The 17136-nt window shown below is 41.9% G+C and overlaps 1 protein-coding gene across 7 annotated transcripts in view; it reads left to right on the top strand.

Annotated features, from left to right (window-relative positions):
- Nucleotides 1-894: 894 nt before the first annotated feature.
- SPAST (spastin) overlaps nt 895-17136 on the top strand; it is a 33279-nt gene continuing 17037 nt past the window's right edge. Inside the window, exons 1-4 of one of the 7 annotated variants that reach the window (XM_053382752.1) lie at nt 895-1520; nt 4913-4996; nt 7266-7349; nt 12818-12913. In XM_053382752.1, the coding sequence (XP_053238727.1) occupies nt 1109-1520; nt 4913-4996; nt 7266-7349; nt 12818-12913 (676 nt within the window). In that variant the 5' untranslated portion in view covers nt 895-1108. Of the gene's footprint in view, nt 1521-3651; nt 3789-4909; nt 4997-7265; nt 7350-12817; nt 12914-17136 lie in introns of those variants that run through there. The other 6 variants (XM_053382751.1, XM_053382757.1, XM_053382758.1 and 3 more) reach the window with 6 other exon arrangements.

The following is a 17136-nucleotide window of genomic DNA, read 5'->3' on the forward strand; positions in this document are numbered from 1 at the left end:
CACCGCTGCAATTAAGTTCAAGGGTACATAGATCCCACATGGAGCACATCACAGTAATCTAGCCTTGAGGTTACAAATATCAAGACCACAGTGGCCAAGCATCTCTGCGTAGGAACAGCCAGAGCTGCCCTAACAAAGCTGGTAAAAGGCATGCTTGGCTACCAAGGTAATTTGCACACCAAGAGACAAGCATGGGTCCAGAGACGCACCCCCAGACTATATACCTGTTCCTTCAGAAAGAGTGCAACCCCATTCAGAACAGACAACTGGCCTACCCCCTGGACATGGGAAATTATATAGGAAGAGATAGTGACATTGTGATGAGCCATATGGTAAAATAATGTATTGGAATAGTGAATAGGGCTTCTAGACAATTCTTGTTTTAAATAGGTCCTTTATTCAAAAACATAACCAGCATCACATATGTCTCTTGATGCTTTGCTGCATCGTTCTGTAGAATGTAATTTTAAGTGTTTTATATTACTTCGAACACCCTCAGTTTAGTTTTTAATTGCGGGGATCTGTAGAAACCTTCCCTCCCTCCCTTCTTGACTTGACATTCTGTCAACAGGCTGAGGACAGAAGAAAGAAATCCTCACTCCCATTACGCATTGTATTCCCTTACTGACTACATTGCCCAGAGTGCACCGCTTCCACACAAAGCGGGAGCAATGTAGTGTGGAGGAAGAGGGGCATAAACCCTGCCTAGTACTGTATTGGCTTTTACGCCGACACTAAGAGACACACCAGGCAGCCAACCCGCTATCTCCGTTAATTACGTGAGAAGCATTGCGTGTGGCAGCCTTACGGGTTGACCCGCCTCCTTTCCCTACCGTCCGTAGTGCCGACCACGCCCCCTATTGTCGCTTATGCGGTACGCGCAGGCGCAAATTGACGAGAGCGTCCAGGCGGCCGGCGAAGGGCTGCTGTTACGGCGCTCCTTATTCAGGAAGCGTCGCTGCGCCGATTGCCTCGTGCGCGCGCTTGCGAGTGCCCCCTGTGCCTGATAGCGGGGCTGAGGGAAAGGGGCGTAGCCTGTGCCATGGCAGGCCCGCGCGGCTGGTTGTTGTCAGTCGCTGGCAGCGGGTTATGGCGACGGCGGTGGTGAATGAATTCTCCGGGCGGGAGAGGGAAGAAGAAGGGCTTAGCCGCCTCCAGCTCCCCGACTCGGGCCGCCGGGACTTCCTCTCCACCCGGGGCCGGGCCGGCTCCCTCCGTCCAGCCCCACCAGCAACAGGCAGCTGCGGCGACGGCGGCGGCTTCCCCTCACAAGCGCAACCTCTACTACTTCTCGTACCCGCTGTTCGCCGCCTTCGCCCTGCTCCGCTTCCTGGCCTTCCAGCTGGGGCTGCTGTTCGCCTGGCTCTGCGAGCGCCTCTCCCGCGGCGGCGTCCTCATGGCAGCCGCCAAAGGCACCGCCAGGGCCGGCGCCGGCGACGCTCCTGAGACGGTGCGAGCCTGCCACAAGCGCGCCTTCGAGTGCATCTCCACGGCGCTGCGCATCGACGAAGACGAGGCCGGTAAGGGAGGCCCCGGAGAGGCGAAATGGCTGCGGCAAAGGATGGGGGGGGGGAGAGCGGTTGTGTTGCGCGGCGAGGACGGTGCGGGTGGAGGGAAGGGGAAAGGGATGCCGCCCATGAGGACAGGGACGGGCGTGCGGCGGGGAGAAGCCCCCTTTCGCCGTCGCCTCACGCCCGTCGGATGGCTGCGCCCCCATCTTCGGTGCCCCCCAGTTCCGTCAACCTCCCCTTCCCGGCGCTGTGTCTCCATATGCTCCCGAGTTCGCTCTTGTCGCCCGTCTGCTCTCGCAGTCGAGGGGACTGAAGAGTGTTTTTTTAGGTCCTCGTAGTGTCGGCAGCGATGGTTCAGTCCGCGCGCAATTAGTTAGATAGGCAGGGGTTTAAAAGGCATGGGGCTTTGAAGAGTAGAATTGCTCCAGTGAAAAGCCTGTGGTGGTATATTCATCCCATAAGAGGCGGCGAATGTTAGGATGTATGGAGGGTGCTGACATGAAGGACTTGGTGGGTGGAGTCTGTGTAGCGGGAGGCTTTGCTGTGAATGTGAAAGAGACTTTGTGTTACCCGCTTAGTCTCTTTGTTCTCCGAGTTCAGCTTGTACTACTGTGGTTCATCATACACCATCACCAGCCGCTGCTTCTGTTAACTTGTTTGGGCTGCATATCAAATTCAAGTTTCTAAGGGGTTCAGACAAATTCTTGAGATGGCAATACTGAGGGGGGGGGTGTAGAATGGTGAGCTCTGGAGGCAAACTATTCAGAAAGGCCTTTTTTTGTTAGGGTTGATTGTACTGTAACTTAAACAGTAGCTGTTAGTCTTGTGAGAGAACATGAGAGTTCACATATTTTAAAGCTAAATCGTTTGCCATTTGTAACCTTCAATGCTTCCTGGTTTGACACTTTTGGTAAAAGATAAGCCATGGATAGAAGCTTTTAAAACACTGTGTGCAGAGACTTTCGAATCTTTTAAATGCCTTCCTCCACCAATCACTTATTGTGATTACAGCAACAATCATGCTGTAAATAAATAGGGACTGCAGTGAGGTTTGTTGTTGTAGATTTTACTTAATGTAATAGGTCAAGACCCACTCTTTCCATTTACTTATTGGGTTGTGATTTAGAATAACAGTGAAAAATAGCCTTTCTAATGCAGCAGTCACAAATATTTTTAAATACAGTAATGTGGATATATTGAAGCAGCCTTACACTGACTTAGACAACTGGTTGATTCTAACCTATCTCTGGGTCTCAAGCAGAGGTTATTCCCAACACTGCTACCTAAGATACTTTTAGCTAGAGATGCCAGGGATTGAACCTTTTACATCCAAAATGTGTTCCTTACCACAAGTTATGGTTCTGAACAAACAGCATTGGACTGCCAACATATGTAACAAAAGCAAGAATTAAGACTGACATTAAGAACATGATAAGAGCCTACTGGATCAGGCCAGTGGCTCATCCACTATCTTGTTTTCATAATGGCCACCCAGTTGCTTGTTGGAAGACCGCAAGCTAGACATGAGTGCAACATCACTCTACCCAACTGGTATTGAGAGGCATAATGCCTCTCACAGTTGAGATAGACCATTGCCAGCATGGCTAGTAGCTGTTTATAACCTTGTCCTGCATGGATTTTTAAAATCCTCTTTTAAAGCTGCCTAAGTTGGTGGCCATTGATGCCTCCTGTGGGAGTGAGTTCCATTGTTTAATTATGTGTTGCCTAAAGTACTTTCTTTTAGCTGCCCTCATTCTTCCAACATTCAGCTTCATTGGATGTCCATGAATTCTAGTGTTATGAGAGAGGGAGAAAAAACTTTTCTCTAACCACTGTCTCCATGCCATGCATTATTTCATAAACATCTATCATATCACCTCTTGCATTTTGTTATTTTTAGGAACTGATGGTGAATTTGAATGTGTCCAATCACTTTCAAAACATACGCTTGAATTGGGTATTTTTTTCAAGTTGCCCTTTTAGTTTCCCTAATTAGTGATTGTGGTACTACATGGCTTTCCTGGAAAGTGTAGAAATAAGCAATATCCGGGAGTAATATAGCTGATTGCCCATTGTTTTGTATGAGAGATTAAACAAATCTGAAACATTAAGATTAAACCTTTCTATCTCATTTGTTCAGCAGAATCAAGATAAGGAAGTAAGTGAATGAGCTCAAGACAGTTTGACAAGCCTATGAAAATAACTTTCCATTGCACTCTGGGTGTGCTGACCCCTGCGATTTCCCCAAATGTGGGAAGCTCGACTGCATAATTTGTGGTAGGTTTAGGATAGGTTAGGCTGAGAGAGTGCGGGAGCCGGGGTCACATAGTAAGCTTCATGACTGACTCCTAGTATAGCACGCTGATTCTTCACATGCAAAAAATTACGGCAAAACTTCATGGACTGTATTGCAAACTGTGTCAACATATTAATGTGGTTTGATCAGTTCAGGATCTGAACTGAAATAAATTCTCACATATTGAATGGGTAATTGCCCTGCTTGGCTGTGCTTTTCTCCCTCTAGGCATGTGGATTTGCTTGCTAATGTGAGCTGTCTGGAGCTCCTTGCTTTTAAGATGCTTTTTATAGTTCACCTAATATAACCATATCCTGTTGAGTTCCGGAGTGTATGGATTTACTTGTAGCAGCTGATGTGTGGATGATCCAGCATTCCTGTGTGGGATTGAATTGGGTAACTTTCAGACTTTGATAGTGTGCTCTCTTGGGTAATCTGATATTAAAAACAAGGCACTGTGAATTCATTGACTTCTCACATTCTCTTGTGATCCAGATTCTCATTTTTCTATCTAAATACTTTATTGACACTTTGTTTCTTTAAAACAAAAACAAAACAAAAAATGGAATGTGAAGGCAGTCAGAGTAGCATAATGTCAAGGTGAGTTCTGAACCTGAAAGTCTGAGGTCACCTGTCACTTCAGTCATGAACTTCCTAGATAGCGTTAGTCAGACCACTATCTGTATACCTTAGCTTTCCATCTGCATATGGGGATACTGTTGATTTACTTGTCGGGCTGCAAGCAATCAAAAGCACAATATGAACATTCTGTATTTCATCAATCCCATAACAACTCTTGATGTGTAACTGACTTTTCTGCACATATTGTTATTGGGTTGCTTTCTGAACAAGTTTTAATACTGGGTTGAGATCCAATGTAGTGTGGAGCAGTTACCCCCTGCGGGCCCCCACAAGCCTCAAAATCTGTTCCAGAGGGTTGAGCAGATTTGGGTTGTTGGGAGCTGGAGGATGGAGAAGAGAAAACAGAAGTCTGAATGTGCATACTGGTAGCCATCTTCAAATAACTTCCTTAGGCTCTATACAGTGTCTGTAGTTCTGACCATTCTTCATAACGGAAAGTATGCAACCAACTTTTTCTCAGCAGGACAAAAGGAACAAGCTGTTGAATGGTACAGAAAGGGGATTGAAGAACTGGAAAAAGGAATAGCTGTGCTAGTTACTGGTCAAGGTAGGCCAACCTTGTGTCTCTGAAACTGTGAGCTTATTTTGATCCTAAATTTAAATGAATAAACAGAAGGAGCAATTGAAATTGGTAAAGAAAACCTAGTAAATCATCTTCTTTTTTTGCAGAATTTTAAAAAAAAGTTTTTCATGGTTAATTTTTCCCCCTCTGACCTCGAGCCATATTACCATGGATTTTGGGTTTCCTTGAGGTTTATCACTAGTTGTTTGTTCCTGCTGCTGCTACACGGCCAGGAAACAAGCCATGGTCTAGTTTAGCATTATAGTTGGGGCTTATTTGGAGCAAAAACTACAGACTTTGTTTAAAATATGTTAGCCACCAGACCACAGCTTGTTTCCTTGCAATGCAGCAGGAGTGGTAGAGGAGTAGCGTTCATGTTAACTTTCAAATGTTTGCTGAAAATTTTTCTTTGCCGTAAGGCTTATGCAGACAATTAAGAAACATTTCCCATAGTAGTCAGCTGGTGATCTGTTTTAATTGTTTATGTGGTTTTTATTGTATTATAATTGTTGCAGATGTCTTTGGTATTTTTCACAAAAGTGAGGTAGACAAATATGTTTATAAAAAAACAACTAAACCTTAGTTTATGTTTGAATGTGATGTGTGAACAAGGCCAGAGTTGTTGAATGCAATACGCTTCCTTAATTGCTGACAGCTAATTGTACTTGAAATAAAATCTCTGTTTTGGAAATACTCAAACTGATACTCATTAAATTTTCTAAATAATAACCAAAAAAATCATCCTTGACCATTGGTCATAGCTGCGAGGCCTATGGGAGTTGGAGTCCAACAACATCTGGAGGGCGACATGTGTGATTTCGATCAGCACAATTGCAAACCTTTCCTTTAGAACCTTCAGGCCTAACCAACACAAATAGCAGCTTGCCTATAAGGAAACATGCTCAAAATACTGTGCATATATAAACTTTCATGTCAGAACTTAGAAATAAGTTTTATCATGACTTAAAGTCTGATGAAGGCATTCTGTGGTGCCCAGGTGCTTTTAACCCCTTTCCCCACCATGCCATCATCCTGTCTGTTGCCAGTTCTTCAAAAGAATGGAGTACGTACATAAATTTGACATAATGCAAGAATAAAAATCTTTCCAGCAGGAGTGCCACCTTTGCTCCATGACCATGGGTGCCATGCAGTGAGCATGGCCCTGGCACCGAAATTTGTGGGTGCCCAGACCCTTCGTGGGCAATTTTGTGGGTGCTCGGTTAGCCAGGGCCCCAGCAAGTTGGCACCTATGCCTTCCAGATAACTCTGAACCACCCTGAGACATGTGGGTATAGGATGGTATATAAATTCATAAATATAAATGGTATATAAATTCAAGAAATAATAGTAATAATAATAATGGGTTCACGTGCTAATGGTTCACTCTTTATTTGGATAGTTTATATTATCTACCACTTGTTTCTTAGTTGAACTTTTATTTTGAACAGATAACCTGGATTTTGCTTTTGTTTGTCGCAGTTGTGGTTCTACAAAGTATCTCTGCTGATGGTTCATGTTCTCTTTTCAGAGGGGCTGGGGATAAAATTCAGTCATATTTTTTGGCTCGTCAATCTTGCTACCTTGGCACTAACATTTTTGGTGTTGCTTTTAAAAGCAAGTTGAAAGCTTTAAATACATATTTAATTTTGATGTAAGAAGGCATCCTATCTGTTAATTGGCAAAACAAGTATACTAAAATTGGAATGTAAATGTGGCATGGGAAATAGTTAGCATTTATTAATATCTTAGAAGTTCTTGTTGTTGTTTAGAGATTCTTGGGGCTAAAATCAATCCAAAGGGTTGCGCTTCATGTTCCTTTAGAATGGTTTTTTCATCAGTTTAGAAATCTGACATACTACTTGTCAGAAAGAGACCTAATACTATTGCTAGCTCCATATCAGCATTTTGAAATAATGGCAGGGAATAGAAAATATGAACAGGGAGCAGGCTAATTGCACATGTAATGAGAAAATACAGCTAGTCTGAACACGTTCTTACTACTTTGTTCATTTGCATATTTTCCTCATTTGAGCAAATGTCCCTGAAGAGAGAAGAGCATGCATAGACTGGTTCTAATGTTAGATATCTATGCAGAGCATCGTTAGGTTTTTTTTGCTACGTCAGTTACTTCTAGATGTATGGATATTTTAAGTAAGTTGTAATTTTAATATTTACTTCTCTTTTTTGCTATAGTGTGGGACAACATTGCTGTTGTACTTATGCTTGAATCTGAATATTTAACTTTCTTTTTAAGGAGATCATTGTGATCGAGCTCGCCGTCTCCAGTCTAAAATGATGACAAATTTGGCAATGGCCAAGGACCGTTTGCAGCTGTTAGGTATTACTTAATATTTTTATTTTGGAAAACGGGAAATGATAGTTACATAATGCATATATTTAAGAAACATTTATTAATCTGGCTTTTTAATTTTTGAAAGGGGTATCTCGGTGTTGGATTTTAATTGCATACAACCTATATACCCACTGTGACACAGATACAGGAATATTGGCAGAGTCTGGGTCTTTTAGGGGGAGGGATTTAAAGGGGCTGTGAGAAAAACAGACACTACGAAGATGAAGAACTGGAGTTCTGGAGTTCAGTTGGCTCTCTGAAAAGATGATTTATTTGGTACACCCAGTGGAAGTAAATCCATGTTACACCTAAAATAAACATTTTAAAAGGTCTCTTTTAGTAAATCTGAGTGAATTCACAGTTTGTCATTCTTATATCGAGGAAAAAGAATAAAGAATCAAACTAGACAGTCTGTGTAAGAAACCAGCCTTAGGAGGATGCAAGTTTGTGTGGAACAATGGCATTGAAAGAGGCTGCTTAACCCTTACCCTTCAGACTGTTTTTCTATTTAAAACCCAACCACTCCTGCTGCAACTAACTATGGGCAGAAAAATGGATACATGCCATATGTTAAGCAGCCTACTCACCTCCTGGCATATCTCCACTCAAACCAGCAGCCTCCTGAGACTGCTCTTGGTGTAAGAGATGCATGCAACTTGCTGCATGTCACATACCTATATCGCAGTAATGAGTGTTGGATGTAGGAACTTAAGTAAAGCTTTAGAGCTGATGACTGAGTCACACTAAAAAAAATAAATCTAATCATATTCCCTGGCCATTCACAACATACAACTTTTTTTCAAGAGAGCATAGTAAAAACATAAAATTAACATCATATAGCTATAGTATGTGCTCTGTTAACACAAGCTTTTTAGGTATGAGGAGTCTGGCTTAAGTACCGTATTTTTCGCCCTATAGGACACACTTTTCCCCCTCCAAAAATGAAGGGGAAATGTGTGTGCATCCTATGGGGTGAATGCAGGCTTTCGCTGAAGCCTGGAGAGCGCGAGGGGTCGGTGCGCACCGACCCGTCTCGCTCTCCAGGCTTCAGGAAGCTATCCGCAAGCCTTGGGAGCCCGCGGGAGTTCCCACTGGGCTCCCTAGGCTTGCAAATAGCAGCCTGCATCCCGAAGCCTGGGGTGCACTAAGCAGCGCGCCCCGGGCTTCGGGCAGATATCCGCAAGCCTTGGGAGCCCGGCGGGAGTTCCCAAAAAAACTAGGTGCGCCCTATGGGCCGGTGCGCCCTATAAGGCGAAAAATACGGTAATAGTCTTTCTGAGCTATAACTGTACCTCTTGCCTCTCCCACCCATTCTTCCATTCTCTCCCCCTCATCAGTGTGTTTCTAGTCCTACTCAGAGTTTCAGTCACAGAAGGAAGGAGATCTTTCTTCCCCACAACATAGTTTAAATGTAACTCTGTTTTTTCTGGAACGCGCCAAATTAATCTTGCTGCTTTCTTCTTGAGATGAGGGCTTCGAGTAATTTATTGGTCCTGCTGATACAGAAGCAACTGAGTCCTTAAGGTGCCATAGGACACTGCTTTGTTTTGCTGCAGCAGGCTTAACATGGTCATCCCTTGCAGTAAGTGTTAGGCCAGATAGTAGCCCAATCTTATGCATATACTGTATATTCAGTAGAATCCCTCTATTTAATGGATAGGATTTAGATCACATGTTAGCGTGCATATGCCTGTAGCTTAAAAGTCAATCTTATAATTATTTGTTTTATTTATGTGCTGTTTTATGGAAAAAAACTATAATTTTAAAAGAATTTTTATTGTAGCATTTATTGTTAATAAGGCTTTAGGTGAGTTATTGCCATTGCATAGATAATTTTGACATAGAGTGTAATACTTAACATGCATTGTTTATAAGCAGCAGAAATCTGTTTGAAACTTCGTGCAATTATGGAAAGAAACCACATTTAGTTTGGAGGGCTGATAATGGCTTCATAGTGATTTTTTCATTTGTGGGGTAGCATAGGGCTCTGTATTGTTGTTCCATGTTTTTTAATATCTACATGAAACTTCTGGGGGAAGGTATCCAAAGGTGTGTCACCAGTATGCTGACAGCATGCAGCTGTGTGTTTTGTTGCCATCTTTTGATGTAATTGAGGCTGTTGAAACCCTAACCGGTGCTTGAAGGCATTTGTGGGACTGATGAACTGAGGTTAAATCCAGGCAAGACAGAGGTGCTGTTGGTTGGAGATTCCTGGCTTCAGAAGGAGGATTACAACTAGCACTGGACAGGGTAGCATTGTTCCCTGAAATGGGGTGGATCCCCCCCCAGCCCAAGGGTTGGATCAAGGACTAACTCACTTGAGTTATTTGGGGGGGGCAGGGAGGGACCACCTACTTTTAAAGTCACCTGATGTCATCAATTCAGGTGACAACAGAGGAGCTCACTTTCAGCATTGATCATCTGATTGGCACTGACAACAAGCCCTTTTGCAGATGTGATTTGAATTCAAACCACACATGTGAAAGGACAAATTCAAAGGGGCTCACTGAAAGTGTCAGTTGGTGCTGAGAATGGGTGCTGCTTGCCAAGGAACACTCAGGAGTGCATTTTAAGCTCCCCATTGTTCCTTTGCAGCTGTGTCTTTAGTTGCCTGGCATTGCAAATGCTATCAGGTGTGGGACAGGTAGGCATGGTTTGGCGGAAAATGCTTTGTGGGCCAAATAAAGCCCATGCAACAAAGGCTCCCCACTGTTGCTGTTAAAGGACCCAAGTTCTCCTGGCTTCAGTACTGACTGGGGGAGACCAGGTAACATTTGTATCCAGGAGTGTACTTTATTGACTTTGGCTGGTACGCTAAGTACAGCCCTTTCTGGAGCTGACAGACCTAGCCACAGATCTGATCCATGCTGTGGTCACATCTAGACTAGATTAATATTGTAATGTACTGTATGTGGGGCTATCTTTAAATATAGTCCAGAAACTTCAGCTGCTTCAAAGCATAACCACCAGAGTTCTGATGGGTGTATGGCAGTCAGCTTCAATAACACTTGTATTCATTAATGACACTGGCTGCTAATATGTCTCCAGGCCCAATTCGAAGTGCTGGTTTTAGCCTTGAAAGTTCCAAATGATTTGGGCCAAAGTTACTTAAAAGGCTACATGCACCATACCATCCTGCCCTCGCACAGATATCTCTGTTAGAGGACCCCTTGATGTATTCACCTCCTAGATCTTTTATGTGAATGACTAGGAGACAGAGAGGGAGTCTTTTGTGGCCTCACAGTTTGGACTTCTGTCCAAGTAGAGCTGTGGTGGTCAGCTTTTCATAATATTTCAGAATATTCATTTGTTTCAAATTGCCTTCCAGAGATAATTTTTTGTTCCACTCACTTAAGGAAGCTGGAATGTTTTTGTGTTACTAAAATTCTGAGTTTGTATTTATCTGTGATCTTTATTCTTGATTTTAATGCTTGTAGTTTTTATTGGTTGTAAATCTCTTTTGATAGTCTTTGCCTGGAAAAGCATCACACAAGCATTTTAAAATAAAAATAGTTTAGAGCATGCAGGTGAAATCTCTCAACATCTTCACCCTCCGTCAACAAGACATAGCCGTTTCCATAAGCCCTAGGTAAAGCGTAAAGGGACCCCTGACAGTTAAGTCCAGTTGTGAACGACTCTGGGGTTGTGGCCCTCATCTTGCTTTACAGGCCAAGGGAGCCAGCGTTTGTCCGCTCCACAGACAGTTTTTCCGGGTCACGTGGCCAGCATGACTAAGCCGCTCCTGGTGCAACAGAACACTGACACCAGAGCAGTGTATTGAAATGCCGTTTGCCTTCCTGCCGGAGCGGTACCTATTAATCTACTTGCACTTTTGGCGTGCTTTCGAACTGCTAGGTTGGCAGGAGCTGGGACTGAATAATGGGAGCTCACCCCGTCGAGGGGATTTGAACCAGTGACCTTTTGAACGGCAAGCCCAAGGCTCAGTGGTTTAGACCACAGCACCACCCGTGTCCCTATGTTGGAACAAAAACTCAAGGAGGCATGTAACTAAATTGACAAGTGTTAGAAATAACTGGCCTTATGTTTGGCTCTAGGCCTCTTATCGTGCCACTTTGTCTCTTGACGTATGATGAAATCATCAACGGGTCACCTTTTGATCTAAAGACAACTGGATAACAACACAAATACAGTACAGTGTACTTGGCCTGATCCAGCAGGCTCTTCATATGTAATTGAAGAATGCATTTTGTGAGCCAAAACTGCATTGAAAACGGTTGCTTTTTGACAGTGGCTGTTTTTCTTTTCTGTGTGGGTTGGATTCAAACTTGCATGCAATGGAGTTTTGATCATGTGAAACTCGGCTAGAGGAACAGAGAAGGGGAAGATTATTTTTGTCAGTTTCTCCTTTCTTGTGTTGCCCTCTGAAAAGCTGATATCAGTGGCTGCAGGCCCCTCTGCAACAATGGACAGTGGCACTGAGGGCTGCAGGGGGAAAGGGGGATAGTAGAAAATAGCCATCTTTATTCCAGGATAAGCTTCTACTAGATCAGAATCACTTCCTTCTGCAGAATGGCAACCCTGCACCCAACCTTTCTTTTGCTAAATAAAATGGGTGTTGACCAACCCCTCTTTCTAAAACCAATTAGTGTGAAGAACTCCAAATAAGTTAAGTGTGTGAATGCTGCAGGGTGTTATGATGAGTCAAGTTCAAGAGGCTGTTTAATACAAGAGAAACTATGTTACTTCAGATAGATGACAAATAATGATTGTCATAAGGGCTGGAGCGTTGGAATTGAAGCAGTATAATTTCTTGGAATATTTCTCAAGTACACATCATACTTTAGAAGTGGCAGAAAGACTTCATCAGTTTACCCCAAATCTGCTAAGTGTACAATAATCCTACACCCCTTTAAGAATCCATTTTCCCTTTAGGATATTTGATATTTAGTAATGTAGTGTTGAAGTTTGAAGATGCTAATTTGATCAGAAAAGATGATTCTTGCTCAACCTTATTATTAATTGAAGAATTGTTTGATGTAATGTAATCTGCTGAAGCAAGCATTAGCTGTTAAATATGAAGTGGTAATTATACACAAACATTTGCCAATAAAGCGTACTATAAAGATAAGATCTGGCTGCAACATGTACCAACTGGTTACAAGCTCTCTCACCTAAAACCTTCTTTTTCCCATGGATAGAGATACCTGTGCATACAGCATTGAAAAGTTTCCCATCAATCTTTTACATTGTGGTTTCTGACTAACTTGGTTATTGACTGTAATTCACAACCTTTTCATAATAGTATATCATCTTTTAGATGTTCTTGTAGCTTCATAATATAGCAAACATAAGACACATGCTTTCTAACTTTAATCCATTTCAAGTCAATCAAAGGCAAAGTCATTTTTTGTGTGATTTAGTGTACGTAACTACCATGGGTTCATTTTTTGTTTTTTATTTGTCCTTCCCCACCCTTCTGTTTTGTTGCATAGAGAAGATGCAGGCAGTTAAGCAAATTCCCAAGCTGCAAATGGAAATCTGTAGTGACAGTACTAACCTGGTATGCCGCAATGGACATCTCCAGTCAGGTGGGTTTGGTTTTACCAGCACCTAAATAATTAGGGGGATGTCTCAGTATATATTATGTAACAAAGAAAATAAGCAGTGCTAAATTGCCTGCTCCTAAACAATTTTTAAAATGCTTTTCTACTGAAAGGTTTCTGTAGTACATTCTGTCCTCAAAATTGTGTTAACATTGCGCTTGTTGAACTCATTTCCTTGTACTTTGAAGTTCACCACTTTTTAAATGAAATGGTTCCTAAGGCAAATCGTTAATTTTTAAAAATCACATGCTTTTAAAATGCAGTTTTAACAGTTTGAAAAAACCCCCTGCATTTTGTGAAATATCGTATCAGGAAAAAAAGCTGGGAAATTTTAGAGGCTGCTACAAAGTGATATAAGGCAAAACTATATAACTGGATTGTTTGGAATTCTATTTTATATTAACATCAACCAAAACAATATTTGAGTACACTTCCCGTTAGTTATATTCTACTTTTTATTATTGGTCATTTCTCTTTTGCTGCTTGATGTTAGAAAGTATTCCTAGAATTATTGTAAAAGGCTGCATATATGTGAAGGTTAATTGTGTTGTTAACTAGGAGAACTATATGTGAGAGTTGGTTGAAGTCATATATTTGGGGGAAGGAGTGTAACCTGACATTCTGGAAGTATGCACTAAAAAGGAAAAGTGAACTTAAAACAGCAGATTGCGAAATGTTCATTGTTAGTTTTGTAATTTTGTTAAGTGGGGTAGCCTCTCTGCATACTAGCTAATTGGTCATCTCAGTTATTTTCACTGTTTGTAGGACAAATGCTTTCAAATGAACAGATGCAAATACGGTTGAAAGCACAACTAAGCTAAAACATAAGCATGGTGGCTTAATATTTTTGCTTCAGAAATTTGGTATTTTAGATGAGAATCCCCACAGATTTGAGGTGGAAGGGGTTTCCTCAGTTATTTTTTAAAAACCTGCCTGTTACTTTTGGGCCATAAACACTCTCTTCATTCTTGTTAACCATTCTTAAATGAGGCTTTGAAATACTACCTGCCTTTCGTATACTTTTGCTTAGCTCATGTACACGGCTAGAGCTTCCATAGAATCATAGAACCTTAGAGTTGGAAGGGATCCCAAGGGTCATCTAGGCCAATCCCCTGCATGCAGGTTTCTCAGCTAAAGCATCCATGAAAGATGGCCATCCAGCCTCAGCTTAAAAATCTCCAAGAAAGGAGAGTCTGTTTTACTGCTGAACAGCTCTTATTGTCAGAAAGTTTTTCCGACTGTTTAGTCAGAATCTCCTTTCTTGCAACTTGAAGCCATTGGTTCGAGTTCTACCCTCCAGAGCAGGCATCCCCAAACTCGGCCCTCCAGCTGTTTTGGGACTACAATTCCCATCATCCCTGACCACTGGTCCTGTTAGCTAGGGATGATGGGAGTTGTAGTCCCAAAACAGCTGGATGGCCAAGTTTGGGGATGCCTGCTCCAGAGCATGAGAAAACAAGCACGCTCCCTCCTCCATGTGACAGCCCTTAAGATATTTGAAGATGGCTATCATATCTCCTTTCAGTCTCCTCTTTTCCAGGCTAAATATAGCCAGCTCCCTCAAGCGCTCCTCATAAGGCTTAGTTTCCAGACTCTTGATCTTGTCCTCCTCTGCACACATTCCAGCTTGTCAACATCCTTAAGTTGTGGTGCCCAGAACTGGACACAGTATTCCAAGTGTCGTCTGACTAAGGCATTGCCAGATATCAGATTAATTTTAATTAGTTTTTGAAGGAACAGTATACTTTGGTTCCATTTAATGCAAGTTGTTTTACTAAATAATTTGAATCTGTGCTGATGATTGAGAATCAGTAATATCTTCTTAATTGCAACATAAAGCTGTTAAAGTTTAGAATAAAATTGCTCTTCCCTAACCATATTTGGGAGGTACTCTCAAGTAAGGATTACTCCTAAGAAGTTTTGCTCACTTCACATAACCCAATCTGGTCTCTGGTTTACCAGTGAGTTACAGGCAATGAGGTGAAGCAGGAAAAATTTAGAACACATGTTAATCTCAAGTGTGAATCCAGTCAAACACAGGTAGTGACTTATCAAGTTGTCTTTGTGGCGGTGATTGTGATGAAGAGTTCTCTGCCATTTTTACATCCTAGATCCTTGGAAACATTCTGTGATATTGCTGTGTGCTTCCAGGACAAAGTTCTGTCCTGAGTTGGTATCCAACTAATTTTGCAGTTCGGTCTTCTTATGCTTAGAGTACCTTCTAGTCTAGTTTTGTGGTATGAGGATGTAGATAAGGGGGTTGGAGAGGTGCTGCCTACTGCAAGCCTGCTTAACTGGTTCCCTTCTTGGCTTATTGCATCTAGCCTATATACCTATTTACTAGAAGGAGTGATTCCAGCTGCTTTGAAATTAACAGTTATGAGGTTGCTTGTGAAGAAACTCTCCCTGCACCCCAAGAGCCATAAAAATTGTTGGTTAATCCCAACTCTCCTCCTTGGGCAGAATGCTTGATGGTTGGTTGCCAAGAAATTCCAGTTACTCTTGAATCAAACTCTCAGCAGTATTGGTACAATCAGCCTCCTTTTGGAAAGACTCCCTGATTTCAGAATTGAAATCACAGTAGTATAGTAGTAGTAGTAGTAGTAGTAGTAGTAATAATAATAATAATAATTAATAATTTATTTATACCCCGCCCATCTGGCTGGGCTTCCCCAGCCATTCTGGGTGGCTTCCAACAAATTATTAAAATACAGTAATGCACCAAACATTAAAAGCTTCCCTAAACAGGGCTGCCTTCAGATGTCTTCTAAAAGTCTGGTAGTTGTTCTCTTTGACATCTGGTGGGAGGGCTTTCTAGCTGAAGGGCCACTTCCAGGTACTACTGTTGGATCCCATAGGATATATGTTCGTTATGTGGTCCTACAGGGTTCTTTTTTCTCCCCTCTTCTGTTTCACATTTACTTGAAGCTGCTGGGTGAGGTCATCCAAGGTTTTGTAGTATGGTGTTTCCAGTGTATACACTCTTGTCTCTCCTTGACAATGGATTTAGTCAAGGTAGTGGAAGTGCAAAGTTGTCCATTGGAATCATGAATGGACCAAATGATTGCCAACAAACTGAAGCTCAGTCTTGTCAGGATTTATCTACTGTTAAAAGGTGTTTTGTCTAGGGAACCAGTAGTCAACCAGTTCTGAATGGGAGTGCACTCCACTCTGCAGATTTATTTATTTGGGTGGGAAATACTCATGGTTCTAGCTTTAATACTGTTCTTAGCAACCGTGAAATCAGTGGATGTAACAATATTTTTAATTATAACTGGTTTTGGACTATTTTAACCGTTTTAGAATGTTTTTGAAATGTGGGTATATTTGCAGCCTTGGGCTCCTGCAGTAGGTAGGACAGGATATATTTTCATTTAACAAAAGATACAATAGCCTGTCCACAGTTATCAGTGCTTTGGCGGCTTCCAGAATAGACAACTGCAATGCTTTGTATTGGGACTGCCTTCTGAAGTTCAGTTAGGTTACTAGCTGGGATCAGGAATATAATGCTAATACCTAAAAAGAACTTCATTGGCTTCTGATCTGTTTCCAAGCACAGTACAAAGCCCTGCATAGCTTGTGACTGTCTCCTTCCTTATCAATCTACTTAGGTGTTAATATGAATGTTTGAGGCCGTCCTTCAGATACCCTTGCCAGATAAGTTGAAGATGGTGGTGACAGGGGAGAATTTTATTTATTGTGGTGCCCAGTTTGTAAAATTCTCTCCTCAGAGATTCTTACTTGGTGCCTATTTTTCTAGGACTATAATGCACAAGACAAAGATTTGTTGGTTTTCCAGACTTAAAATTCTTTTTATCTTTTGACTTCTTAATGTTTGCTGCTGTTACTACTTCATTGTTCATTGTTTTATTTATTGTCCTTAATGTTTTGTGAAGTGCCCTAGAAATTTCAAACTGAAGTATGGTACAAAATTTTAAAATAAGTGGAGAGTGAGTCTGACATTCTAAGATTTACAATATGTTTTTACTTCTTCGCGCTTTCAACTTTTACACAGTACACTGAAGTGACAAAAATGTGATTTGGTAAAGATAAAGCATGCTGGATCATGTTGGTCAGGCCACGTAAAATAAATATGTTAGCTAAAGTGTAGTGGCATAGGTGGAATTATTTTTCAACTGAATTTCAGGATTATTTTCAGTTAAACATGCAGCAGTGTAACATACAGCAGTGTAGCAGTGTAACAATGT

The sequence above is a fragment of the Podarcis raffonei genome, chromosome 3, assembly GCF_027172205.1.
Source record: "Podarcis raffonei isolate rPodRaf1 chromosome 3, rPodRaf1.pri, whole genome shotgun sequence".
Classification (NCBI taxonomy): domain Eukaryota; kingdom Metazoa; phylum Chordata; class Lepidosauria; order Squamata; family Lacertidae; genus Podarcis; species Podarcis raffonei.